Consider the following 27,520-nt stretch of genomic DNA (forward strand, 5'->3'; position numbering starts at 1 on the left):
CCGTGGGATTCTTTCTTTAAGGCTCAGATTAAATGTACCTATGTACGAGACTTCCCCAGAACTTCCCAGTAGCATGTGTCAGTCCCTAAATGGGACCTTGTAGCTCTTGGTATGTTCATGCATTTCAGAAATACTTTCTTCTTTCTGAGTACCTACTATGTGCCAGGCACTAGGGTAGGCTAAGAATTTAAAGATGAATAAGACAGAGTCCTTGTCCTCAAGGAATTCCCAGGAAAGTCAGAGACAGACAGCGATCACCATGCAAGGCAACAAGTGCCAAAGAGAGGAGGACTGCAGTGTGGGAGCCGTGGAGCCACGAAGAAGCCCTGGGACTCTTGGAAGACTCCACTGGGAAGAGGTGGTTTAAACTGGGTTTTGAAGAATCGAGAAGGAGAATCAGCCAAAGAAATGTGCCAAGATGCCAAGCTGAGATAATTCCATAGGGCTACAGTATAAGAGACAGATCCAGGAAGGTGGGTCCAGGAAGGTGGCAGGGCCACATCCTGCAAAGCCACTGCTGTTAACGATGAAGAGCAGGGAGCCTGTGCAGCCTTGGATTTCATGGGATAATGCCTCCCAAGGCCCTGCTTGGGACATTAGGCACTCACCCAGCCTCCTGCCCATGCCAGTGGAGCAGGGGTTCCCTCCAAGTCCTGTCCCGGAGTGGTTCTGTTCCCAGGGAGGATAGGAACTCGAATTTGTGGAGCAGCTACTTGATGTGCCAAACATTTGTGTTCTCTTCAGCAAGAGGATACTTGCTGGTGTGCCTGGGAGACTGTCCCAGGATAAATGGGGAGTGTCTTTCTAGAATGTTAATTGCACTCAAAGACTGGGGAGGGAAAATCAATTAGTGTAAATGGTAAATAACTTAAAACATTATTTTTACATTACATCAATAGTGGATATATTATGGAGCAGAATGCTAAAGTAACACACATTTTTCTTAATTTCATTTATCATTTGAAAAGGTAAAAGCTCATGATACAAAATTCAAAACGTGTAAGAGTTTAGAATAGGCCAGGTGTGGTGGCTCATGCCTGTAATCCCAGCACTTTGGGAGGCCGAGGCGGGCGGATCATGAGGTCAGGAGTTCAAGACCAGCCTGGGCAACATAGTGAAATCCCATCTCTACTAAAAATACAAAAATTAGCTGGGCGTGGTGGCACGTGCCTGTAGTCCCAGCTACTTGGGAGGCTGAAGCAGGAGAATTGCTTGAACCCGGGAGGCGGAGGTTGCAGTGAGCCCAGACCGGGCCATTGTGCTCCAGCCTGGGGACAGAGTGAGACTCCACTTCAGAAAAAAAAAAAAAAAAAAAAGTTTAGAATGAAAATTTACATTTCGACTGGCTGGGCACAGAGGCTCACCCTTGTAATCCCAGCATTTTGGGAGGCCAAGGCAGGAGGATCACTTGAGGTCAGGAGTTCAAGACCAGCCTGGCCAACGTGGCAAAACCCCGTCTCTACTAAAAATACAAAAATTAGCTGTGTGTGGTGGCACACGCCTGTAATCCTAGCTATTCTGGAGGCTGAGGCAGGAGAATCGCTTGAACCCGGGAGGCAGAGGTTGCAGGGAGTCGAGATTGAGCCACTGCACTCCAGCCTGGGAGAAAGAGTGAGACTCCATCACACACACACACACACACACACACACACACACACACACACACACAAAATTTACATTTCTGTTCTCCAGCCACCCAGCTCCACTCCCCAGAGGCAACCACTATTTCTACTTTCTTGGGTACCCTCCAAGAGATACTCTATATATAGTCTAAGTAAATACCTATGTATGTGGGGTTTTTTTTAAATGCAAATGATAACATGAAATACGCACTGCTCCACAGATTGCTGTTTTCAGATGACACTACATCTTGGAGATCTTTCCATAACACATTCATAGATTATTCCAGCCAGGCACAGTGGCAGGTGCCTGCAATCCCAGCTACTTGGAAGGCCGAGATGGGAGGATCAGTTGAGCTTAGGAAATTGAGGCTGCAGTGAACTCAGGAGTTCAAGTCCAACACGGGCAACATAGTGAGACTGCACAATATTTCATTGTATGAATCTGTCAGAATTTGTTAACCAGCCCTATGATGGCCATTTCCAATGTCTTCCTATTACTAATGACACTACAACAAATATGATCCCGAATGTTCTTCATTTTTATGTGCTAGTATATGTGCAGGGTAAATTCCTAGAAGTGGGTCACAAGATATACCGTATCGTCCGTTTGCCATCTGAAGAGATCTTCCATACTATACCATCTCAGCTGGTCTTTCCTTGCCTCTTGTTTGTTTATTTTCTTTTGAGATGAAGTCTCGCTCTGTCGCCCAGGCTGGAGTGCCATGGCATGCTCTCGGCTCAATGCAACCTCCACCTGCCAGGTTCAAGGGATTCTCCTACCTCAGCCTCCCGAGTAGCTGGGATTACAGGTGCCCGCCATCACACCTGGCTAATTTTTTTTGTATTTATAGTAGAGATGGGGGGTTTCACCATGTAGGTCAGAATGGTCTCGAACTCCTGACCTCAGGTAATCCGCCCGCCTTGGCCTCCCAAAGTGCTGGGATTACAGGTGTGAGCTACTGTGCCCAGCTTTCCTTGCCTCTTAAGTCTATACACAGTAAACAATAGTTTTTTTCCCAATCTTTCTGACCTTTGCCAATCTGATGGGTGAAAGCTGTATCTCATTAGAGTTTATTTGCTCTTCCTGTATTATGAAAGAGGTGGAGTTTCTCTTTTATATTCAAGGGGCCTTTGTATTTCACATTCTGGGAACCGATCCTTCATATCATTGACCCATTTTTCTATTGTATTATTGGCTTTTTCTTATCAATATTTAGGATTTCTTTAAATATTAAGGGAAGACATTTTTGTGATATGAATTGCAAATTCTTCCCACCCATAATGTTTGTCTTTTGATTTTGTTTTTCTGCCCCATATAATTATTTGTAATTTTTTCTTTTTGTAGCTGAATTTACTTTTGTTTTTCTGGCTTCTGAGTTCTATGTTATACTTAGAAAGGCTGCTGCTTTATCTGAAGTGATTAAAAAATATTCTAATTAATTCATTCCATCGAAAGTTTACTAAGCCCTGACTCTATGCCAAGCACTGTCTGGGTGCTGGGATTGCCAGGCTGAACAAAACAAACCATGAGTACATGTTTTGAGGGTTTTTTGTTTGTTTGTTTGTTTTTTGAGACGGAGTCTCACTCTGTCGCCAGGCTGGAGTGCGGAGGCACAATTTCGGCTCACTGCAACCTCTGCCTCCCGGGTTCAAGTGATTTTCCTGCCTCAGCCTCTCGAGTAGCTGGGACTACAGGCGCATGCCACCACCACTCCCGGTTGATTTTTGTATTTTTAGTAGAGACGGAGTTTCACCATGTTGCCCAGGCTGGTCTCAAACTCCTGACCTCAAGTGATCTGCCTGCCTCGGCCTCCCAAAGTGCTGGGATTACAGGCGTGAGCCACCGCGTTCAGCCTCCAAAGTCTTCTCTTAGGTGTATCACAAAAGTGGGCCAGGATGCTGGTTCAGCAGCTGAATGGTGTCCCAGAGGGCAAATGGAGTGTGATTATGGACAAGGTCTGGGGCTCCAGGGGCTGGCATTCTCAGCTACTCACTGTTGGAAGCTATGTGTCACCAAACTGGAAGACTGTGTCAGTACAAACTCAAAGCCTGCTTCTCTTTCAATCTGATAAATACAAGTGAAATTGTGATTTTTACAAAATGAGGACTTCTTACCCTCTTCACTGGGCGCCCACGTGTAAGGGTGTAGAACAGGAATTTGGGCCCAAATTTAGCCAGCGTTTTACCCTCAAATCTGTTCTTTCCTCCCTAGGGTGCTTTTGGTTCTTTCAGGAATTACAGCTGCCCCCTAGACTGGAGATCTGGAAATCAGTTTTTCCTCATAATGTCTCTGGTACTTGACCCTTCTTTTCCATTTTCTCTGCCAAGTCCAAGTTTTATTGTCTCGGGCCTGAATTGTTGTAATAGAGTCCCAAGTTAATGCCTCTGCACGGCCTGAAATGCCGTTTCACATGTAAACTAGAATCTAAATTCAAATATTGCCCTCTCCGTGGGGCTTCTTTGTCCCCAGGAGTCACCGTCCATAGTCACTAACATCTCAGATGTTAACTATCCAGGGATCAGCCATGTGACCTGAGGCTTAACTCCACGGAGTTCAGTTTCTTCATCTGTCAGATGGAATAAACAGCAGGGTTGTGGTGACAGTTCAATGAAACTGTGTAGACAGAAATGACCACTTGCTGGGCATGATGGCTCATGCCTGTAATCCCAGCATTTTGGGAGGCCCAGGTGGGAGGATAGCTTGAAGCCAGGAGTTCAAGGTCAGCCTGGGTCACCAGCTTGGGTCAAGATTAGCAAGACCCTTGTCTCTACAAAAAAATTTTAAAACTAGCCAGGCACAGGGCACAGTGGCTCACACCTGTAATCCCAGCACTTTGGAGGCAGAGGCAGGCAGATCACTTGAGGTCAGGAGTTCAAGGCCAGCCTGGCTAACATGGTAAAACCTCATCTCTACTAAAAATACAAAAATTAGCTGGGCGTGGTGGCGGGCACCTGTGATCCCAGCTACTCAGGAGGCTGAGGCAGGAGAATCGCTTGAACCCAGGAGGCAGAGGTTGCTGGGAGCCGAGATTGCACCACTGCACTCCAGCCTGCGTGACAGAGTGAGACCCTGTCTCAAAAAAAAAAAAAAAAAAAAGTTAGCTGGGCATGGTGGCGGGTGCCTGTAATCCCACCTACTCAGGAGACTGAGGCAAGAGAATTGCTTGAACCTGGGAGGCAGAGGTTGTAGTGAGCCAATATTGCACAACGCCACTGCACTCCAGCCTGGGTGACAGAGCGAGACTCCATCTCAAAAAAATAAAAAAATAAAACTAGCCAGGCATGGTGATGCACACCTGTAGTCTCAGTTATTTGGGAGGCTAAGGCAGAAGGATCACTTGAGCCCAGGAGTTGGAGGCTGCACTGAGCCATGATCACACCACTGTACTCCAACCTGGGCAACAGAACAAGATCCTGTCTCTAAAAGAAAAAAAAGAAATGATCATTTCAGGGCTTGCACATAAATGGTAACCCACCGTTGTCCCCTTTGCTCACTTTGTCTTATTTTCTCAGCAGGCTGTTAACTCTTTGAAACCCGGAACCTTGCCTTGCCCTTAGTGCCTAGCAGAGAGCATGGCACAGAGTAGGCACTCAATGAATGTCAGATGAATAAATACATAAATGGAGGAATGAATCAGAAAAACCTTTTCCACTCCTTTAGACTTTCTCCTCAGTCCTTTATGCACATTTGCCAAACTAATGCCTCTTCATTTTGACTTTCAACAAACGTGTTAACTTATTTTTTAAAAATCATCTATGCTTCTCTAGTACCTATAGGTTCAACTTTTAAATTTTAGATTCAAGGCCCTGGTAATCTGGCCCGAGATACAGTTTTTTGACTAATCTCCTGTTATTCATCACTACAATCCTTTTAATCTAATTGTCCTGGCAGGTCCATTCATTATTGTCAGCTACCTCCAAAAAGCCCTTTCCCTTTTTTTTTTTTTTGAGATGTAGTCTCACTTTATCACCCAGGCTAGAGTGCAATGGCGCATTCCTGGCTCACTGCAACCTCTGCCTCCTGGGTTCAAGCAATTTTCCTGCCTCAGCCTCCTGAGTAGCTGGGATTACAGGCGTGCACCACCACACCCAGCTAATTTTTGTATTTTTAGTAGAGACAGGGTTTCACCATGTTGGCCAAGCTGGTCTTGAACTCCTGACCTCGTGATCCGCCCGCCTTGGCCTCCCAAAGTGCTGGGATTACAGACATGAGCCACCACGCCCCACCCTTTTTTTTTTTTAAAGACAGGATCTCACTCTGTCACCCAGACTGTAATGCAGTGGTACAATCATGGCTCACTGCAGCCTCAAACTCCTGGGCTTCATTGATTCTCCTGCATCAGCCTCCAGTGTAGCTGGGACTATAGGTAAGTGCCACAATTACACCCAGCTAATTTTTTCAATTTTTCTTTTTTAGAGACAGGGGTCTCCCTCTGTTGCCCAGGCTGGTCTCGAACTCCTGGCCTCAAGTGATCCTCCCACCTCACCCTCCCAAAGTGCTAGGATTACAGGTGTAAGCCACTGTGCCCAGCCCCTTTTCCTTTCTCATCCCTATCTTCGCACCAGCATTCATCCTCAGGCCCCCTGCCAAGGGCATTTTCCTTCTCCTCTCTTCCCAGCCATGTCCTACCGTCCGTGGCAGAGAAAGCTAGTTATCTCCCAATATTCCTAAAGAAATGGAAAAAAAGTCCCCAATAATTCTACCACGTAACATCTGGACATATTTTCTTCCAAGATTTATTTCTATACATTTAAAATAAAATTTCAAAAAGTGTTAACTGGGAAGCAGTTCCTATCATGACCATGCACGTATTTCTATTTAGATAAACAAAAAGAAGCAAAAATCACCATAACCCTACTAGCCAGTGTTTTTTTTGTTTGTTTGTTTTGTTTTTGAGATGGAGTCTCACTCTGTCGCCCAGGCTGGAGTGCAGTGGCGCGATCTCAGCTCACTGCCAGCTCCATCTCCCGGGTTCACGCCATTCTCCCACCTCAGCCTCCCGAGTAGCTGGGACTACAGGCGCCCGCCACCACACCCGGCTAATTTTTTGCATTTTAGTAGAGACCGGGTTTCATGGTGTTAGCCAGGATGGTCTTGATCTCCTGACCTTGTGATCCGCCCGCCTCGGCTTCCCAAAGTGTTGGGATTACACACTCATGAGCCACCGCGCTCGGCCTAGCCAGTGTTTTAACCTTTTGGTTATATATAGCCTTTCAACACATAGGAGTATTTAGAACAATTTCATTCTTCTTCTTTTTTATTTTTTTTACAAAGTTGAGATACTGTGATCAACCTAGTTTCTATTCTATTTGGTTAGCATTGTTTCAAAAACATTTTTCACATCATTAAGAAAGCTTGGTAAAAATGATTTTTTTTTTTTTTGAGATGGAGTCTCACTTCTTTGCCCAGGCTGGAGTGCAATGGTGCAATCTTGGCTCACTGCAACCTCCGCCTCCCGGGTTCAAGCAATTCTCCTGCTTCAGCCTCCCCAGTAGCTGGGATTACAGGCATGCGCCACCACGCCCAGCTATTTTTGTACTTTTAGTAGAGACGGGGTTTCACCCTGTCGGCCAGGCTGGTCTCAAACAAGTGATCCACCTGCCTCGTTCTCCCAAAGTGCTGGGATTACAAGCATGAGCCACTGCGCCCGGCCAAAAATGATTATTTTTAATGGAAACACAATATCCCATTGTTTGAGTAAACCATAATTATCTTTTCACTGTTCCACATTTAGGGTCTCTTTTTTCAGGCTTTCTTTATTTTAAACAATGCTGCAATGAATGTTTGTGCATAAATCTTTGATCTTGTTTCTCAATAGCTCCTTAGAATTTTTAATCACATTTCTTGAGTACTCACCATGTTCTAAGCATTTTTTTTTTTTTTTTGGAGACAGGGTCTTGCTCTGTTGGCCAGGCTGGAGTACAGTGGTGCGACCATAGCTCACTGCCATCTTGAACTCCTGGCCCCAAGCAATCCTCCTACCTCAGCCTCCCAAAGTTCCGAGATTACAAATATGAGGCACTGTGCCCGGCCTCCAAGCATTTTTTTTTTTAATGTTACTGCACTAAATTTTTATAACACTGCTATCAGGGAGGTATTATCATTCCCATTGCACAGATGACAAAACTGAAGCACAAATAAGTAGAGGAACATGCTGAAAGTGCTCAAAGCCATGAGAGTGGGGCCAAAATGTAACCTGGTTCAGTCTGCCTCCAAAGCTGATGCTGTCAATCATGAACTTTTCGAGGCTCCTGACACGTATTGCCAAATGACTTCCTGGAATGGTTGTTCCGATTTACGCTACACCAACAGTATAAGAACGCCCATCACTCTCACTTCTCCTAGTGATTGCCAGGCATTTGCTCTCACCTTCTATGAGTTGTCTCTTCCTGTAGTTTGCTCATCTACGTGGGCAGCGAAGGTCACCATGGCCCACTAACTAGTCCAGCTGAACTGCCCAGTGGCAGGCAAAGTGGTGATGTTTCCCCCAGAACCTGGCCACGTCCATCCCACTCTGATGTGAGAATACCTAAACAAATGCAATCACTATAAAACAGTGCGGTTATACTGGAAGACAGAGAGCCCTGTAGGCGGGACTGCCTCCTGCCCTGCGTGTCTGTGCAGAGTCTAGAGGAGCCAGCATCCGGAGGTTCATGCACACAGGCCATCTGTAAGTTGCGTGTTTATGAGCTGTAATTACACTAGGGGTGGTTTCTTCATTGTCCCTGAGCTGGTTATTCATGCATCTCAGTGTAATTTCAAAGAATATAAAACCAGGTTAATTTCAAAGAAAATAAAATCACGAGTTTGCTATGATTTAAGAATAAAGGTAATATAACGAAGATTTATTCATTTCCTTTGAAATGCCAATATCATATAAATTCTGCAGTTGGATCAGAAGTGGTGTTCTGGGCATGAACGATCCCTTTTTGGAAGATTGAGGACAGCTCATGGAAGCATCTGAAATGTATTTTCCTAACACAGTTTTGATGCCAGGTTTCTTCCACGGTAGTTAATGCCTTTAGCAGCGTGACATAAGAAATATATATTTGGTCTCTGCCCCCGGTTCCTGGCACAGAGCTCCTAAAACACTCGTAATTTCCTGGCTGATATGGGTGCTAGGAACATCCTTTGTTCTAATATTTGGTCTTTAATCCCGGTTCCTGACACAGAGCTCCTAAACTCCCTGTAATTTCCTGGGTTATAGGAGTGTCTTTTGTTCTAACAAGACAACTCCTGATGGGCTCCTGAGTAGTTTCAGGATGGGGATGGTCACCAGAAAGACCAAGCCATGACTAGAAGCTTGGAACTTTCTCCCCTGGCTCCCATCCCCCGGGAAGGAAATTGAGTTAATAATCAATCATGGCTACGTGAAGAAGCCTCCATAAAATTCCCTAAAAGACAGCATTCAGGCAGGGCGCGGTGGCTCACGCCTGTAATCCCAGCACTTTGGGAGGCTGAGGAGGGCAGATCACTTGAGGTCAGGAGTTCCAGACCAGCCCGGGCAACATGGTGAAACTCCATCTCTACTAAAAATACAAAAATTAGCCAGGCGTGATGGTGCGTGCCTGTAGTCCCAGCACTTTGGGAGGCTGAGGTGGGCGGATCACTTGAGGCCAGGAGTTTGAGGCCAGCCTGGGCAACATGGTGAAACCCCATCTCTAACAAAAATATAAAAATTAGCCAGGCATGGTGGTGCGTGCCTGTAGTCCCAGCTACTCGGGAGGCTGAGGCAGGAGAATCACTTGAACCTGGGAGACAGAGGTTGCAGAGAGACAGAGGTTGCAGAGAACCGAGATCACACCATTGCACCCCAGCCTGGGTGACAGAGTGAGACTCCGTCTCAAAAACAAAACAAAACAAAACAAAAACAAAAAAACCCCCAGCATTCGGAGGACAGAGGGCTTCCCTGTGGGTAAACACATGCACATGCTGGGATGGTGGCACCCCCAGCTCCTCGAGGACAGGCACTCTTGAGCTTGGGACCCTTCCAGAGCTTGCCCTCTGTGCCTCTTCGCCTGGCTGTTCTCTGTGTCCTTTGTCATCTCCTTTCTAATAAACCTGTCAACAGAAGTGTTTCCTTGAGTTGTGTGAGCCATTGCAGCAAATGATCAAATCTTGGGAGGGGCTCATGGGCCCCGATTTGCAGCCAAGTTGGACAGAAGTGTGTGTAACTTGGGCACCCACTACCTGCAACTGGCATCTGAATTGGGGGGCAGTCTTGTGGGACAAGGCCCTTCGCTTGTGAGATTTGACCCTCACTCCAGGGAGATGGTGTCAGAATTGAGCTGACTTGTAGGACACTCAGCTGGTGTCTGAGAGTCCGAGCATTGGCTGATGTAGGAAAATCCCCACACATATTTGGTGTCAGAAGCATTCTGTGTGAGTAGAAAAAAACAGTTTTTCACATTTAACAGGATATCTTGGCCAGGGACAGTGGCTCACAACTGTAACCCCTGCACTTTGGAAGACCAAGGTAGGAGGATGACTTGAGGCCAGGAATTCGAGACCAGCCTGGGCAACAGAGCGAGATCCCTGTCCCTATAAAAAATACAAAAATTAGCCAGGCATGGTGGTGCACACCTGTATTCCCAGCTACTTGGGGGGCCGAGGTGGGAGGATCGCTTGAGCTCAGGAGTTCAAGGCTGCAGTGAGCCATGATCCTGCCATTGCACTCCAGCCTGGGTGACAGAGTGACACCCCGTCTCAAAACTAAGAATTAAAATTAAAAATGTCACAGGACGTCTACCACTCACTTGCTGAGCAGCTTGGTCCTCTGGGGTTCAGTGTCAATAGCAGGCCTCTGAATCATGGTAATAGCCACCACTCACGAGTACCCACTGTGTACTCAACACTTGCTAGGAGTTTTATGCAGGCCTTGTTTCTAATCTGCATCATAACCATGTGAGGTAGATAGGATTTGCTCTAGTCTGCAGATGTAGAAGCTGAAACCCAGAGGTCCCAGAGCTAGTGATAAGTTGGATCGACAAACCCAAGCCGCACCCTTGTGCCGCACAGGACGCTCTTTTGGAGAGCTTATTGAATGGACCATTCCATTCCCAATGCCTCTCCCTTCTCCTCCACGATTGGCTGAGCTGCATGGAAGGGAGACTTTTGATGACTCAGAGGAAACTTGAAGAATAAATGCATTTGCACTATTGTTTTTGGATATATACTCTAAAAAGACGGTGGAGATGAGGAAGGGTTATCTGGATCATTGACACTTCTTCCCAGATTGACGAGGTACTCACATCCATTCTTGGCTTGAACTATTGTCCTTGATAATGAGTGACACATGTTTATATGACCATCCCTACAGTCCCAAGGACATGCCCCATCGCCTATTTCTCTCGGCTTCTCACACAAGTTATAAAAGCTGGAAGGAACTGCAGTAAAATATCACTCTTCCTCTTTCTTCCACATAGTGTCAGAGGTCCAGAGACAAAAAGAATCCTGTCTGGGCCTATGATACGACAGTATCAGGGGCTGCTGGTGCCAATCATTGAGGGAAGGGCAGGTTCTCGGGCAGGAAGAGGAGATTTGAAGGACAGAACTTTGGCAGAAAGTAGCAGGGACACCATGTCCCCTTGGCATTTTCTCCTGTGTGGGGAGAAGAGGGTGTCCTAGATGGCTGGCCCTGGGGACAAAAGTTGAAAAAGCCTCTATTCTAGGGGGTAGGCTGGGGACCAGTTGAACTCTGTGCATACAGCTCTTTTTTTTTTTTTTTTTTTGAGACAGAGTCTCGCTCTGTCGCCCAGGCTGGAGTGCAGTGGCGCGATCTCAGCCCACTGCAACCTCCACCTCCCAGGTTTAAGCGATTCTCCTGCCTCAGCCTCCTGAGCAGCTGGGATTACAGGCACGCGCCACCATGCCCGGCTAATTTTTGTATTTTTAGTAGAGACGGGGGTTTCACCATGTTGGTCAGGCTGGTCTCGAATTCCCAAACTCATGATCCGCCCACCTCGGCCTCCCAAAGTGCCGGGATTACAGGCACGAGCCACCGCGTCTGGCCGGGATTTAACTTTCATTGGATTAAGGAAAGCAGCAGGTTTCTCAGGGAGACTAGGCCTATGTTAGATCGACAGTCCAGTGCGTGTTCCAGTAGCCCGCGCCAGCCTGTACTTTCATGGAAAATACCGTAAAATAATCTGATTTAAGCAGGAGCTAACAGCTGAAGCTTCTCATGTTCCTGCCTGGAAAGGCATGCTAATATTTCATTGGTCTCAGGATCAGTGAAAACTATAAAAACCTAGAACCTAAAATATTCTGGCCTTTTTAATGTTCACCTTCTGTATTTTGCATTTTTCTAATAATAGCTACCCACTGAACTACAGGTACTCTGCTAGTTACATAATTTATATTGTTGGTAACCCTCACAACCCTGCAAGGTAAAATATTGCAAAACCTACCTTCATCCATAGATAAGGTAGGTGAGGCCACCAAGGAACAAAGCTTGTAATATCCACAAACTGGAGACCTTACAAGGTTGCATGTTTCTAGGAGCCTAAGCTAATTTTCAGACTTCTCAGTCTGCTGAATTATTTTTTTTAAGGGCCAGTGATTACTTGTAGGTTGTTTTTTCCTTTCTTTTTAAAAACTAACCTCCAATATGTCTCCATCAAAACAGTACATGCATTTTGAATTCATGTGTGCTACAAAGTTTCAGAATGGGCACTTGAAAGGGGCAATATAAAAGGGAAGGGGGAGAAGGGGGAACATGGCTGACCAAGTAGAATCACGTTTCAAGTTCTAGTCCTCCAGGCCTGCTATGCATGAGGAATTTGTATGCCAAACTTCCTCTTCTGCAAGGATCCTCCTCCTGGCCTCCTGAATCTCCTAGATCAGCTCAAATCCTGGCTCTTGCCTAAGGCCTTCCCCCACACTGCAAATAAAAAACTTCTTTTCCGGTCGGCCTGTAATCCCAGCACTTTGGGAGGCCGAGGCTGGCGGATCACGAGGTCAGGAGATTGAGACCATCCTGGCTAACACGGTGAAACCCCATCTCTACTAAAAATACAAAAAATTAGCCGGGCGTGATGGTGGGCGCCTGTAGTCCCAGCTACTCGGGAGGCTGAGGCAGGAGAATGGCATGAACCTGGGAGGTGGAGCTTGCAGTGAGCCGAGATTGTGTCACTGCACTCCAGCCTGGGCGACAGAGCGAGACTCCATCTCAAAAAAAAAAAAAAACTTCTTTTCCATATTCTGATAATGCTTATAGTCCAGCTGCGCATTTGAAACTTAATCAGGGCTGGCTTTGCATTTTCATTTAAATGTGTTTTCCATGGTTGTAACTATCAAGGTCACAAGGGCTAAGGGCCACATTTCTTTTTATCCCTTTGTCACAGATGGTACTGTGGATGTAGAAGTTGCTTGGTAAAACTTGATCAATGACTAAGTAGTTCAAAAATAAATGAATTTGGAATAATTCAGGGACTAAGTAGATTAGGATGGTATAAATAACAACGGACATTTTAAAAAGTACTTTAAAGTTTGTAAAATGTTCCTCAGGTAGTCTCATTTGTACCTAACAATAACCCACAGAGAAAACTGACTCAGAGAGGGTAAGTAGCTTGCTCTTGAAACCCAGATCCTCTTACTCCAAAGCTTGTATTATTCCATAATAGTTGACCTCAAGTATGGATGTTAAGAGTAAATCTGGACACTATTCTCTACCATTAAACATCTTCACCAGCAGAGGGCGCAAGAAGATGCATGGGTCTTGGAGTCAGGTTTGTATACTGGCCCACCCCAGCTAAGAGGTAGATGAGTCGGGGCAAATTATTTAATTCTTCTGAGCCTCGTCTGTAAAATATCGATGATAATGCTCTCACCACCACCACAGGGTGGTTATAAAGATTAGAAATACTCTGTGGCTGGCATACAGTAGGTGAACAATAAACCATATCTCAAGATCCCCAAAAGGGGGTCACAGAGGCAGTTTGGAGATTAGACATTGATTCTTGTTTGATGCTTTAATAAGTATTTGAAATTTGTTTCATACTTCACACTTACAGTAGACAAAAGGTTATAGAAAATGAAGGTTATAAAAAATGCATATTGATGGAAACTTTTTGGTATTTTTTAATCGATGTATCATGGTTGTAAATATTTTGGGGGGATGATAGAAACATTTCAATACCCAGCAAAATTGTAAGAAAGCAGACTGAACAACCTTTAAGGATGAAAACCTTAAAAACACGAAATGCCATTTGCCCCAGCATCTATTTAACCTAAGAAAATAATATTGGGTGGTAGCAAGATTTAGAAAAACAAAGGAAGTCATCATCGATTTATAAGAGCAAAAGTGGAAACCACAAATTTATTAAATGCACAGGTTTAAAAGTGTACAGTCTCTCCATCAAATTGAACACTATGTAGTCATTAAAATAAAAATTCTTCCATGCAGAAAAATATTCTACATGGAAAGATAATCACAACACAGCAGGCAAAAATCACAAGAGACAAAACAGCCTGGCTGGGCGTAGTGGCTCATGCCTGTAATCCCAGCACTTTGGGGGGCCGAGACGGGCGGATCATGAGGTCAGGAGATTGAGACCATCCTGGCTAACACGGTGAAACCCCATCTCTACTAAAAATACAAAAAAATTGGCGGGGCGTGGTGGCGGGCGCCTGTAGTCCCAGCTACTCGGGGGGCTGAGGCAGGAGAATGGCATGAACCTGGGAGGCGGAGCTTGCAGCCTGGGCCAGACAGCAGGACTCCGTCTCAAAAAAACAAAACAAAACAAAACAGCCGATTTCACTTTTGTTTAAAAACACACCCAAGGCCAGGTATGACAGCTCATACGTGTAATCCCAGTGCTTTGGGAGGCCACCATGGGAGGACTGCTTGAGGCTGGAAGTTCCAGAAAGGCCCGGGCAACATAGTGAGACTTCATCTCTACAAAAAATTTTTTCTTTTTCTTTTTTTTTTTTTTTGAGATGGAGTCTTGCTCTGTCACCCAGGCTGGAGTGCAGTGGCATGATCTCGGCTCACTGCAACCTCCGCCTCCTGGGTTCAAGCCATTCTCCTGCCCTCCTGCCTCAGCCTCCCCAGTAGCTGGGATTACAGGCACCATGCCCAGATAATTTTTGTATTTTTAGTAGACAGGGTTTCACCATGTTGGCCAGGCTGGTCTCGAACTCCTGACCTCGTGATCTGCCTGCCTCGGCCTCCTAAAGTGCTGGGATTACAGGCTTTAGCCACCGTGCCAGGCCAAATTTTTTAAAAAAAATTAGCCAGGTGTGGTGGGTGCCGGTAGTCCCAGCTATTCGGGAGGCTGAGGCAGAGAGAATCGCTTGAGCTCAGGAGTCTGCAGTGAGCTATGATCACACCAGTGCACTCCAGCCTGGGTGACAGGCTAAAAGAATATATATACATATCTCTGTATAAAATATATGAAAATACAAAACAGAAATCAAAATTTAAGTTTTACGTTACTTCCACAGAAGAGATTGTTAGTGATACCCCCCTTTTTTTTTGCTCCTCTTTGCTTATCTTATGTTCTGAAATTAACATTTATCATTTTTGAATGATGGAAAATATATTTTACAGGAGCACCGTTGGAGTCTTTCACTTAACACTGCCTCCCAACCAGGCCAGTGGTCATGTAAATTAAGTCAATTGTCATAAAAGGGCTTGGAAGTTTCAAGGTAGTTAGCCAAAATAATTAAAATCCTGGTGAAATTTCACAGAGCTGGCCATTGAGCTTTGACTCCACTGACGTGAGGCTGCTGTAAACAGACACCAGGCTCCATGTTTTCAAAAGGCCTAAAAACAGCACAAAATAAAATATAACAACAATTGTTCATGTAAAGGGCCACGTGCCATCTCTGTCCTGAGCAAATGTAACCTGAAACCCTCTGTCTGGCACTCCGGGTTGGCGGCACCTCTCTGGACGGTGTATTTGCTCTCCATTACTCAATTTACTTTCCTGAACTTGAAATGGAGTGGAATTTCAATGTAGAGTTACCCATTAGCTCCAGGGCTAAATTTAAACCTTTAATTAAATTAATCCGTTGATCTGAAACACATTGCTTCTCCCTCAAAAGTGCAGCAGGTTTCTTAGGTGTCACAGAGCTTAATTCAGTGTGGCAATTGTTCCTTACTGCATTTGTTAAGTTGCCCATACCGCCTAGGGAAACCCGCACACGTTTTCAGATCCCTCCAGGTGAACTCCTCCACCCTGTCCCCGCCCCCGCTCCCACCCCCAACCAAAACAAGCATTCGTTGTGGGTGGGGACTGCGACTCCTCCCAGATTCAGAGCTATTGCTCTGGGAGGGTCGTCAGGAACCCGTATTTACAGAAGACATGGTAGGTGCCAAACGTGCTTATGAGATAAACGACAGGGTAACTGTCCACATTGGTCCCAGTTTATGCGGGAGAAGAGATAATAATCTACAAAAATTTGCAAGGTGACCAGGGGAAAAGAGTGTAAGGTCATTTTAGCCCACCTCGGTCTTCACAGAAAATGGAGCACATTTCAGAGCCAAAGTAAAAAATTTGCGTTGTCCTTTGCTAAGAGAGAGATGAAAAGTGACAATACCATGGATTGGGGATGCGTGAGTTCGTTGGCCACATGGAAGATGTTCGTGCTTCTGGGCTCTTATGCATCCCAAGGCGTGCATTTATCCCGGGGGCTGCATCCTTGGCCTGGGAATGAGTAAGACCCAACTGCAATGGTTGTTAGCGATAGCTTTACGGTGGGACAGTCTCCATAGGGGCTGTGGACTTACCCGTGTTATTATGAAAAGGATCTATTTACTTCTTGAGGACCAACGGCCTTGCGGGGTCCAAGTAACTCGCTCGCAGTCCAAAACTCTGCAACGCTCCACATAACCGTCCTGTAGACCCACAACTCTCCCAGGAGCACAGCCCCAGGACCTAACCCACTGGGTTCTGCTCGCTCCCCCAATTCCCAGTGCGAGCGCGCGGGGGAAACGTGCTCGCCTCCCGCACCTGGCTTCCGCGCGCCCCGGGAGTTGCCAACTCTCCCAGCAGGCAGCTCCGACAACCCGGACAGTCGGGCCGATCCCCCGCCCCGCCACCCGCTCGGCTCTCGCGTCCTCCTCTTCCTCCTCCCGTGGCCCCTTGCCTCCCGCCGCCTGCCTCTGCGGCCGCCGCCTGCGGCTTTGTTTTCCTCCCAGGTCGCATTCCCCACACGTGATTCCGTGTTATTGCAAAGAGGGCTTTGGAGCGCGAGCGCGGGGCGCGCGCACCTATAAATACGGACACCCGGCCCCGGAGCCCGCGAGCCAGCGGCCAGGCGACCGGCGGGCGGCCAGCCAGCGAGCCGAACTAGCCGAGCTAGGCAGTGAGGCGTGCGCGTGGGCCGGGGCGGCGGCGCCCCCATCCCGAGCACCGAGGGGCGAGCATGGCCCGCCCGCGGGGGGGCTGGACCGCCGCGCACGCCGCCCGATCCCCGCGCCCTACCCAGCCCGGGTCGCCGCCGCTCGCGCCCGCCGCTTAGCGCTTGGGCGCCGCTCGCTTCTCCGGGCATCGCGGAAATCCCGCCGCAGACGGACACAATGGCGGCGGCGGCGGCCGCCACCACGGCCGCCTGCAGCAGCGGCAGCGCCGGCACCGACGCCGCGGGCGCCAGCGGATTGCAGCAGCCGCCGCCGCAGCCCCAGCCTCAGCCCGCGGCCGCCGCGCCGGCCCAGCCGCCGCCCGAACCCCCCCGGAAGCCGCGCATGGACCCGCGGCGCCGCCAGGCTGCCCTCTCCTTCCTCACCAACATCTCGCTGGACGGCCGGCTGCCGCCGCAGGACGCGGAGTGGGGCGGTGGCGAGGAGGGCGGCGCGGCCAAGCCGGGCGCCGGCGGCGCCTGCGGCGCGAGGACTCGGTTCAGCTTGCTCGCCGCTGCCGAGCGGGGCGGCTGCATCGCGCTCGCCGCGCCGGGCACGCCGGCTGCGGGGTTAGCCGCTGGGTCCGGCCCCTGCCTCCCACAGCTCTCGTCGCTGCCGCCCTTGATTCCTGGCGGCCATGCGACCGTGTCCGGCCCCGGGGTGGCGCGGGGGTTCGCGAGTCCCCTGGGCGCCGGCCGGGCGTCGGGGGAGCAGTGGCAGCCGCCCCGGCCGGCGCCTCTCGCCGCCTGTGCCCAACTGCAGCTGCTCGACGGGTCCGGGACCGCCGGGCAGGAGGAGTTGGAGGAGGACGATGCCTTTATCAGCGTGCAGGTGCCGGCGGCCGCCTTTTTGAGCTCCGGGACTCCCGGGAGTGGGAGCGGCAGTCGGGGACGCCTCAACTCGTTCACTCAGGGAATCCTGCCCATCGCCTTCTCCAGGCCGACTTCGCAGAACTACTGCTCCCTGGAGCAGCCAGGCCAGGGCGGCAGCACCAGCGCCTTCGAGCAGCTGCAGAGGTCCCGGTGAGTATCCGGGATGCGACGCGCACCCAACCCTGCGTCCCTCCCGGCGCCCGGCGCTCCCAGCCTCCCCGCGGTCTCTGGGCTACGGGACACGGGTTGCTCCCATTTTCCCGCGCCCTGCCGGATCCTGTGCTCCGGGCCCGAATCCCAAACCACGAGGGCACCCAAAAGAGGGGGCGTCCCCAGGGAGTGCGGGGTTACACGTGTTTGCACGAGCCCAGCATTCGCAGAGGAGCACCGTGCTTGTGCAGTGGGTCGGGAATTGGGAGTTGCAGGAGCCCAGTAGAAAGCGGCGTCCGAGCCTCCCCACACGAGATCACAAACTTCCTGAAACCCGGTCCAGACCCGGAGGCGCACTCTCCCCGCGTGGGGCGAGACTCGGCCGGGCGCAGAGTGGAGCAGTGCAGGCCGGCAGCTGAGCGGCGCGTGTGAGCCTGAACTTGTAGCAGACACGCGTGACCCTCCGGAGAAGTTCTTGCCTGCGCTCCAAGTCTTCTTGCGGCCCGGGGAAACTTGGCTTTTTCCATTTGCTTTCCTGAGCAATGGAAAGCCCTTCTTACATTGCCTCCAACTAGGCCTAGGGGGGTGGGTAACAAAGAGGAAATAGGGCTTGAGGGTTTTTTTTCCTATTCCAAGATGAATTTGCTTGAGTTCGTTAAACGCTTGTTTTACTTGTTTGTTAGCTGAAGTTATCTGGCGGCATTAGGCGTCTTAGCAAAAACATGAAACGCTGGACGTTTGCTTATTGTTCAGGAAATAGAGTTTGTTACCATGTATTATTCTAAGGGGCAGTCGGAGGTTGGGACTGTGTGAACTGAAGCTTGCAAAAGAAGTAGGCGAGTAGGCGGGAACAGGTGGGGAAATGCAGATCCGTTCCTAGGGAGTGCCCTCCCTTGTTGGTTAATAAGGCCTCTTGTGAAGTTGGCAATAGCATAGACCCTACCTTGACAAAGTTGTTTTAACTTCTTGGGGCCTCAGTTATCCCTTCTGGGAAAGAATGACTTTCTCTGCTAGAATTTCTCTCTCCTATCATGCTTATCTGAAAGCTTGATCTGGCCCAAGTAAGAAGGTGCCTATGGGAAAACTTAACTTCCTCCCGCAATGGACAAATGGGGGAAGAACAGGCCCGCCTCATCCACAAGTTTGCCCCTAGTGTACTTCTTCCGAAGTGGGTGAAATCATGAGGGTGCTAGTTATGTAGCCTCGCTGTTTGAGTGCGCATGGCCCGCAAGCAGGGGTGTGGAGCCGGGGAAGCAGCCTCATAAGTGCATGGATGAATTAGCGACACTGGGCACAGGTGACAGCCCTACCCCAGTATTTCTTGTCAGAGCATGCATCTCCCCCGCAGCAGGTGAGGGCAGGGAGGTGGTATCCCTTGTTTCTGGGTGAGTCCTGCAAACTCAGCGGTTTCTGGGCAGCTCAGTATTACCGCTTGACATCACACACTGGCTCATGGTGACTCCAGACTTGCAGCCTAAGCCCAGCAGTCAAGAGGGTTATGACAGGAATTGTAATAAACACACATGTTATTCTAAGCCAGTGTGCAAAGCTGGCTTGTGTCTCCTGATGGACAGATGTGTCCTCCATGCTAAAGGCAGCTGGAGATCAGATTACCTCGCACGCTTTCTCCAAGAAACTCATTTCAGGGGATATGGAAGATCTTGTGTGTTCGCATTTCTGAACCAAAGAATATCCAGAACGCCATCTCCAATCCTATAAATATGAATCTTTTAGGCGTTTTATTGATCCTTTTCACCTGGGCACACACATTAAGATGAATTAATCACTGGAAGATGCTTCTTTACCTGACAGTCACTTTCATCCTATTTCTGAATAATCCATATCTGGCATCCTGATAGGCTTTTATAAAATTACAGCTGTGAATAGAAACAGCTGAAAATTTGGGTACAAAGGGGAAAAATAGGTTAAACTGATTTAAGAAAGGCGGAAAGGCTAGCTTAACTGTGGAGAGGCTACAGACTTGAAATATCCCAGGATGCTTTGTTGCCAACACCACGCTGCTTGTCTTATCACTAGAGTACTTGCACCTGCCTAGTTGAAGTGTGCTGAGAGCACAGACTCACTTGAATAAGGCCCGAGGCCAGCTTTTCTGGTTTCCATTTGTGGAAACCTTTCCTGGTGTGCCTCCCTGCTAGCCTGTGTGTTTCCATGTACATGTTACCTCACGGATGGTCTCCTGGGATGTTTTCATATCAAATTGTATTTTCCTTGGATTCATTTCTTGCCATTAGAGGAATTCCATAGCACCTTGCTGCTCCAGAATGTGGGCTTTGCACCTTCAGCTTCACTGGGAGCAGTTAGAAATGCAGACTCTTCCCTACTCCAGACTACGTGAGTCCAGATCTGTAGTTTAACGAGATCCTCAGGTGATTTGTATACAAATTAAATTTCGACAAGTGTTGCCACAGTGTATCTGAAATCTGCCCTTTAAAAAAAATGAATTTGAGGTTTTATATATTGGGTTTGTTTTGGGTATATAAAAATTAGAATGTCGGGCCTGGTGTGGTGGCTCACGGCTATAATCCCAGAACTTTGGGAGGCCGAGGCAGGTGGATCACCTGAGGTCAGGAGTTCAAGACCAGCCTGGCCAACATGGTGAAACCCCATCTCTACTAAAAATACAAAAATTAGCTGGGTGTGTTGTTGTGCCCCTGTAATCCCAGCTACTCGGGAGGCTGAGGCAGGAGAATTGCTTGAACCCAGGAGGCGGAGGTTGCAGTGAGCCAAGATTGTGCTATTGCACTCCAGCCTGGGCAACAAAAGTGAAACTCCGTCTCAAAAAAAAAAAAAAAAAAATTAGAATGTCTCCCAATCTGCAATCTTGAAACCCTTTCTTCTTGGTTACTTTCATTGGAACACTTGTAAAACCAATCACAAATAATTGCTTGGACTTCCAAACTTTACAACACACAGGGAGGAAAATTCTGTGCGCAAGCCTTGGCACAAGGTGCACAGTAAATGCCTGTGGAGGCAATGATTACACCACCTCTGTTCACTGGACTGGATTCTTGACATCTATTGTATTTAGCCCTCACAGCCACCCTGAGTATAGATTCTTTCACAGGTGAGGAGAACATAGGCTCAGAGAGGTTGAGTAATTTCTCCCAGCTACTAAGAGGCACATATGATAATCTAACTTAGTTGGGCCAGGATAGGAACCTGGATCATTGATGTCCAAGCTCTGCCACTCTACCATGTCACTATGCCTTGCACACAATAGGCCCATAGATAATTTTTGAGCTGTTGGCTGTAAATGTTTGTGTATTATACAACTGGCCAGTCATACTGGTATAATTCAACACCCCATTTGTTATCCTCCCAAATTTAGCCTCTTTGTTTGCATCCCCTAGCTTTGCTATTTCACCATCTCTATTCTGTTGGGGTGTCCAGGGAACCCAGGACGGTGGGCCTGGGTTCCTCCCAGCCTCACGGACGGGACTCCAGCACTGGGAAGCCAACAGGCTGGGTTTGCTGTCAGGTGCAGTGTCAGAGGTGGGAAACCAAGAAGATGCCTCTTAGCTTCATGCCGTATCGTGTTTCTCTGCTCTGGCAGTGAACGGTGCATCTGGAAGGTGTTAATAGGTGAAAGGGAGTGTGAATTTATAAGGCGTACATTAAGGCTTCCATTCACTTCAAAAACTTCCTTGCAACCAGCAGTTGGCCCCAGCCCCGTGTTACTCTACTTCCCGGAGATTCTGGCTAGCAGGCAGCTCCCCAGGAGGACATGAAGTTGAGCCCAGGTGAACCACTGTGCTGATGGGAGGGGTGCATGGTGACCAGTGTACTATTTTTCTTTCCTTCGTTTTCTTTCTTTTTTTTTTTTTTTGAGATGGAGTCTTGCTCTGTCACCTAGGCTGGAGTGCAGTGGTGCCATCGCGGCTCACTGCAACCTCTGCCTCCTGGGTTCAAGCAATTCTGATGTCTCAGCCTCCCGAGTAACTGGGACTACAGGCGTGCGCCACCACGCCTGGCTGATTTTGGTATTTTTTAGTAGAGATGAGGTTTCGCCATGTTGGCCAGGCTGGTCTCGAACTCCTGACCTCAGGTGATCCACCTACCTCGGCCTCCCAAAGTACTGGGATTATAGGTGTGAGCCACCGCGCCCCACCCAGGGTACTATTAAAAAATAACATGAGGGTTTTGCCTCTGAGAACACTTGAGTTAGCATCATGCCTTGTGGGTTTGTGGTACAGAAGAGCCTTAAGTCCTGTGTTCAGATGCTGGTGCCACTGTGACAGCCGTTTGACCCTGGTGGGTTAATCAGCCTTCTGGGTCTGTTTCCTCCTGAGAACCTTGGCATGTGTCTCAGGCCCTTTCTAGTGTAAAATGCACTTACATTTATAATCGAGGTCTGAATGTGGGCTCGTGCTAAATGCTTCATATTTGGGCTTCTCAAATGTAAATGCATTTAGAGTCACTTAATCTCTTAAAAGCAGATTCTGTATTTCTAACCAGTTCCCTGGAATGCAGAGTGGCCACCCTTTGAGGAGGGAGGCTTTACCCACTATTATGATTTGTTCCTGTTGTCAGGCCAAGGAACCCAGGGCTCAGGAGATGTTAAGTGGCCTGCCCAAGGCCAGTTGGCGATTAATAGCAGAGCTCAGGCTCACTATTGCTCAGCTGACTTAGAGCTTCTGCCTGCCCCTCCCGCTGCATTGCCCCTCTTTGGAGGAAATCCAGGCTTGTGCTGTAATTGTAATCTATGTCTTGACTGAAAAGAAAAATGTGAGCCCACCACAGATCAAGAATCAGGGTAAGAAAGGGGAGATGGATGCTGTTTCCTAGCTTTTTCACCACCCGCTTTGTGACATCAGGCAAGTCGCCAGTCTGTGTGTGTGTGCCCCAGCTGTGAGCCACCTGACCCCTCAGGATTTCAGAAGTCTGTAAAGAACTTTGATCTCAGCAGTAAGCAAACACAAGTTATTGCTGAGCCATTTTTCCAGCAACCATGGGTTTTGGAGGTCGGAGTTGTAGCCCCAGGCCAGGCGGGAGCCTGTGGATGGCGGGCGCAGTCTGAGGCTTCCCTGCTGCCTTTGTTGCAGTCACAAAGCCTGCAATGTGGGCGAGCTCAGGAGAAATACATAGGAAGCCTGCTCACTGCTGGCAAGTGCCTGGGGAGGCCAGTGAGCTCAAGGGTGAGCTTTTGCTCTCTGAATGGGTGGGGAAGCCATCACATGGCTGCGCGCCACGTGCTCAGTAGCTTTCCCAGGAAGCGCCGATGCCTGGACTTTTTTTCTCTTCAGAAAGATAGCTGTGAGGTGGCAGAGAGCCAAGGGCAGGTTTTCTGGAGAGTAGAATAGGAGGCAGTGCAGGTGAGCCTGTGCTGTGACCTGATGTGGCATAAGAGAGGTCAAAGCAGGACTTTGAGACTCCTGGGTTCTGGGTCTTAGTTTCCTTATGGAACTCAGCGGTTGGGACAGATGAGCCTGCCACCCCTTCTGGGTCCACCATTCCACGTGTCTCGGTCCTGTGGCCTGCTGCAGGGTCTGGGGGCATGTTTAGCCTGGGGACGTGTGGATAATCCAACCTCAGAATCAGGTACAAAGTAGCATTAAGTTTGTTCCATGTGGCTCTGATGGGCAGAACATGTAACTAATGAAGGAATAAATGGATGAATGAATAGGGCTGCCCCAGAGTAAGGGAGAACTTTAAAAACTACCTTCAGCTGTGTTCCTTCAGGCACGGGCAATATCGCAGCTGGACTGACAATGTTAGGAGGCCATCCAAGCAGGAAGCCACTGCCTGGGGAGGCGGTCAGTCCCCCAGCTGAAACTACCCTCACACCAAGGACATGATCTGTAGTAACCTCTATTGCTAAAGGGCCTTCAGGTTTACAAAGTACTGTTGTACATGTTGATATCAGACCCCAGGCACCACAGAGGGGCAGGAGTCCAAGGTCACAGAGTGACCAGGGGGTGACTTAGGTTGCAGTGTTATCTGTCAGTTATGTAGAAAAGGAAATCTTGGTATTGAGACTTAATGTCTTGTATCACTTATTCATTCAACAAACATTGAACACAATGAGTATCAATCATGAGTCACCGCTGTCCTACTCATGGGAGATGGAGGCATAAAACATGGTCCCTGTCTGTGCTGGGTGACATAAGTAAACGGGCAAGTTGGTAGAGTGGTGAGTGAGTGGTTAGAGGTGAGCTTGTTGTTTGAACTCCCCCGACCCGGGGAGGGGTGCAGGGACATTTCACACCCTTCCCTGTGGCAGCTGGCACAGGGCCTTGGACACGGTATTTTTATTTAACAAATATGTGGCAGGCATTATTCGAAGCACTTTAATGGGACTGAGTTCATACCTAGAAACACCCTGAGACAGTACTACCTTCACCTCCATTTGGAAGCACAGAGAAGTTAAGTAACTTGTCTGGGGTCCTGTGCTCTGACCCACCTCCCTCTGCTGTGCTACAATTTACAGGTCAGGCTCATACATGCTTGTTAAATAGGCTTCAGCTGAACTGAGCAGAAGTTGACCTAAATGGCCTCAAGGGCTCCCGATCACTTGTGATTTCCTTGTTTCAGTTTCCACTTTTCTGTCATCTAGGGAAGACCTCTGTGCATTTGGGCCCAGAGGACAGGCCAGGTTTTAAATAGGGATTCCTGTGACTCTGGCAATTAACTCCCGCCCTCTGCCTGCCTGTGCTTCCTCTCTTTTTGGCCACAGCTGAATCCCTGACACCTTTATTGCCTCTCTGACTCACCTGGTACATTACACATCTGGTGTTATTTAGAGCATGGTACAATTAGCAACAGGAACCTGGCCTCCTAAAGTTTAAAGCTCTGCTGGGTCCTCGTCTGTGAAATGGGAATGATACTACCACCTCCGCCCTGGGCGGGTTTCCCGCTGTATCTTCTCAGCATCACCCTTTCCCCAACTGCCCCTCTGGCTGTTTATAAATAATACTTTCTTGGAAAAACCACGCCCACTCGTGCAAGTCTTGCCTTTGGCTGCCTTTGTGCTACAAGGACAGAATCGAGTAGTTGCGACAGAGACCACATGGCCTATTCCCTGGCTTGTCACAGAGTGGTTGTGCTTCCCCCACCCTAGCCCAGTGCTCTGTGCCCAGGAAGTGTGCAGGTCCCCTTAGCCCCTTCCTGCCTGCCTGTACCCTCCTTGCCTTGTTTCACAGCCTGGATAATGTGGTGGCCCGAGGGGCTCCTGGCTTCTGTTTGGACCCCTGTCAATCCCTCCCCCCTGGGCTGTCAGAGGGACCCTTCTGAAACCCACATCTGATCCTGCCAGTCTTAAATTCCTGGTATTTCAGGCGAGGCAGCTGTTGGCTTGGGTCCTGGTTGCCACTGCAACCTCCCCCGCTCCCACACACCCTCTGAGGCCTGTTGCTGCCATACTGTGTTGTCTTTACAGAGGGCACCCACGCTGCTCCGTGCCCCAGGCTCTGGCACTCTCAGGCTTCTCCTGGGGCAAGGCCTCCCACAAGAGGCCCCTTCCTTCCAGCTCCGTCAGCCACAGAGCCAGCCGCTGCTCTCCCCATGCTCGTACACACTCCTGGCTGGGCCTCTTCCTTCCCTGTGGATCTGTGCTTCAGCCCTGGTCTGACTGGAGGGCCCCTCCTCCGTGGTCTGGTCAGAGCTTGATGGATTGCCCTGGGGCCAGCTTTTGGTGGAACAGACCACATCTCTCCTCCATAGGGAACACAAATGAAACTCCAATTCCCTAACAGTAAGAGTAGGAAAATTTGATTCTGTTCCCCCACCCCACAACGTTCTAGGTCTTTGTTTTCATCCAGCAGTTGCTCCTGACTCTTAATTTGCTAAAACAATCTGTCATGGGGCTAAGGTGAGACAGACTGTGGAGGCTGCACCACCCAGCCCACCCTACCTGAGCCTGTCTCTCCCACCCTCAGGAGGGAGGTGACTTGTATGGAGTTCCGAGTACCTCTTGTGTGCCACATCCTTCACGTATGTTGTTTTATTTGTGTGGCAGTCTGTGAAACAGGTTGCCTACTTTAGAGCTGAGAAGACTGAGGCTGGATGGTTAAGGAAATTTGTCTAAGGCCACATAGCTGGAATCTAGAGCTAGAATTGAACTCTAGTTTTCCTGGCTTCTAAGCTGGGTTTCTTGCAGACCCTGTAGTGTCTTGGAGCTGACTCCTACCCACTTATTGGAGACATTGAGGAATCTGAGGTGGTTGCCGAAATCGGTTGTGGTGGGAATATTTACACCACAGGAATCGGCCAATGCTATAAGTCAAGGTTTTTCTTTTTCCCCTTCCAGAGAGTTGGTTATCAGCATGTGCACCTAAGGCTTTACCACACATCCTTTTTTTTTTCTTTCTTTTTTTTTTTCTTTGAGACGGAGCCTCACTCTGTTGCCCAGGCTGGAGTACAGTGGCGCAATCTCGGCTCACTGCAACCTCCGCCTCCTGGGTTCAAGCAATTCTCCTGCCTCAGCCTCCCAAGTAGCTGGGATTACAGGTGCCTGCCACCATGCCTAGCTAATTTTTTGTATTTTTAGTAGAGACGGGGTTTTGCCATGTTGGGCAGGCTGGTCTCAAACTCCTGAACTCAGATGATCTGCCTGCCTCAGCCTTCCAAAGTGCTGGGATTACAGGCATGAGCCACCGTGCCTGGCCTAATTTTTGTATTTTTAGTAGAGATGAGGTTTCATCATGTTAGCCAGGCTGGGCTCGATCTCTTGACCTCGTGATCTGCCTGTCTTGACCTTGTGATCCACCCGTCTCGGCCTCCCAAAGTGCTGGGATTACAGGTGTGAGCCACTGTGCCTGGCTCACACATCCTTTTTGTCCTGTTCTCCTCTTTGGGGGCTGTGCAAAATGTCGCTATCAAAGGAAGCATGTTGAAAACCAGAAGTTTTTATAAGAATCTGCTGCTTAACATAATGATGTAAATTTTCCCCAGGGTCACCACTATCCATTTTTTCCACTTTAGAAAAATATCTGTCCCCCTCAAGTTTCAGCCTGTGTACCATTTAAACACCAAACTTTTCACAGATTCTGGGGCTCAGACCACTTAGTATTACATACGGGAATCATGAAATCATTAGCTGTTACCCTGTTTTACCAACTGTATAATGTTGTATTTTTATGTTTGTTTGATTTTGAAAAGCCTCTAAGAACGTATAATTAATTGGAGTTTGCTAGTTTGTCTTTTCCTCTTTGTTTTAGTAGTTTGGATGGCTACGCACTAGATCATATTTAATGAGGTTATCATTCATTGTGGTTTGGGGCTTATTACTGCACATTTGGTCACAGACAAGAGCTTGTAAAGCAGAACGTGCAAATACCAGGGGCTTATGACTTTAGAATATTGTAATGATATGTGTGTGCAAGAGGGACCCAATCTTGTCCCTGGGTTAAAGCACAGGGTATATGTAAATCTAAGTTAGGTTTTACGATAAACAGAAGACAAAGCATTCAACCAGAGACTAGTAAAATATTCAAAAATGCCAAAAATGTTTATGTGCCTAGCATGTTGATTTTTATTTTAAAGCACTTTACTCATTGACCAAATTATTTAT

The 27,520-nt window shown here is 48.5% G+C and overlaps 1 protein-coding gene across 1 annotated transcript in view; it reads left to right on the forward strand.

Moving 5' to 3' along the window:
* The first annotated feature begins 17,149 nt into the window (after nt 1-17,149).
* Nucleotides 17,150-27,520, forward strand: part of CABLES1 (Cdk5 and Abl enzyme substrate 1) — a 124,402-nt gene continuing 114,031 nt past the window's right edge. Inside the window, exon 1 of the mRNA XM_016933439.3 lies at nt 17,150-17,991. Within this exon, the coding sequence (XP_016788928.1) occupies nt 17,150-17,991 (842 nt within the window). The remainder of the gene's footprint in view (nt 17,992-27,520) is intronic.

Source organism: Pan troglodytes, chromosome 17 (genome assembly GCF_028858775.2).
Source record: "Pan troglodytes isolate AG18354 chromosome 17, NHGRI_mPanTro3-v2.0_pri, whole genome shotgun sequence".
In the NCBI taxonomy this organism is placed as follows: Eukaryota; Metazoa; Chordata; class Mammalia; order Primates; family Hominidae; genus Pan; species Pan troglodytes.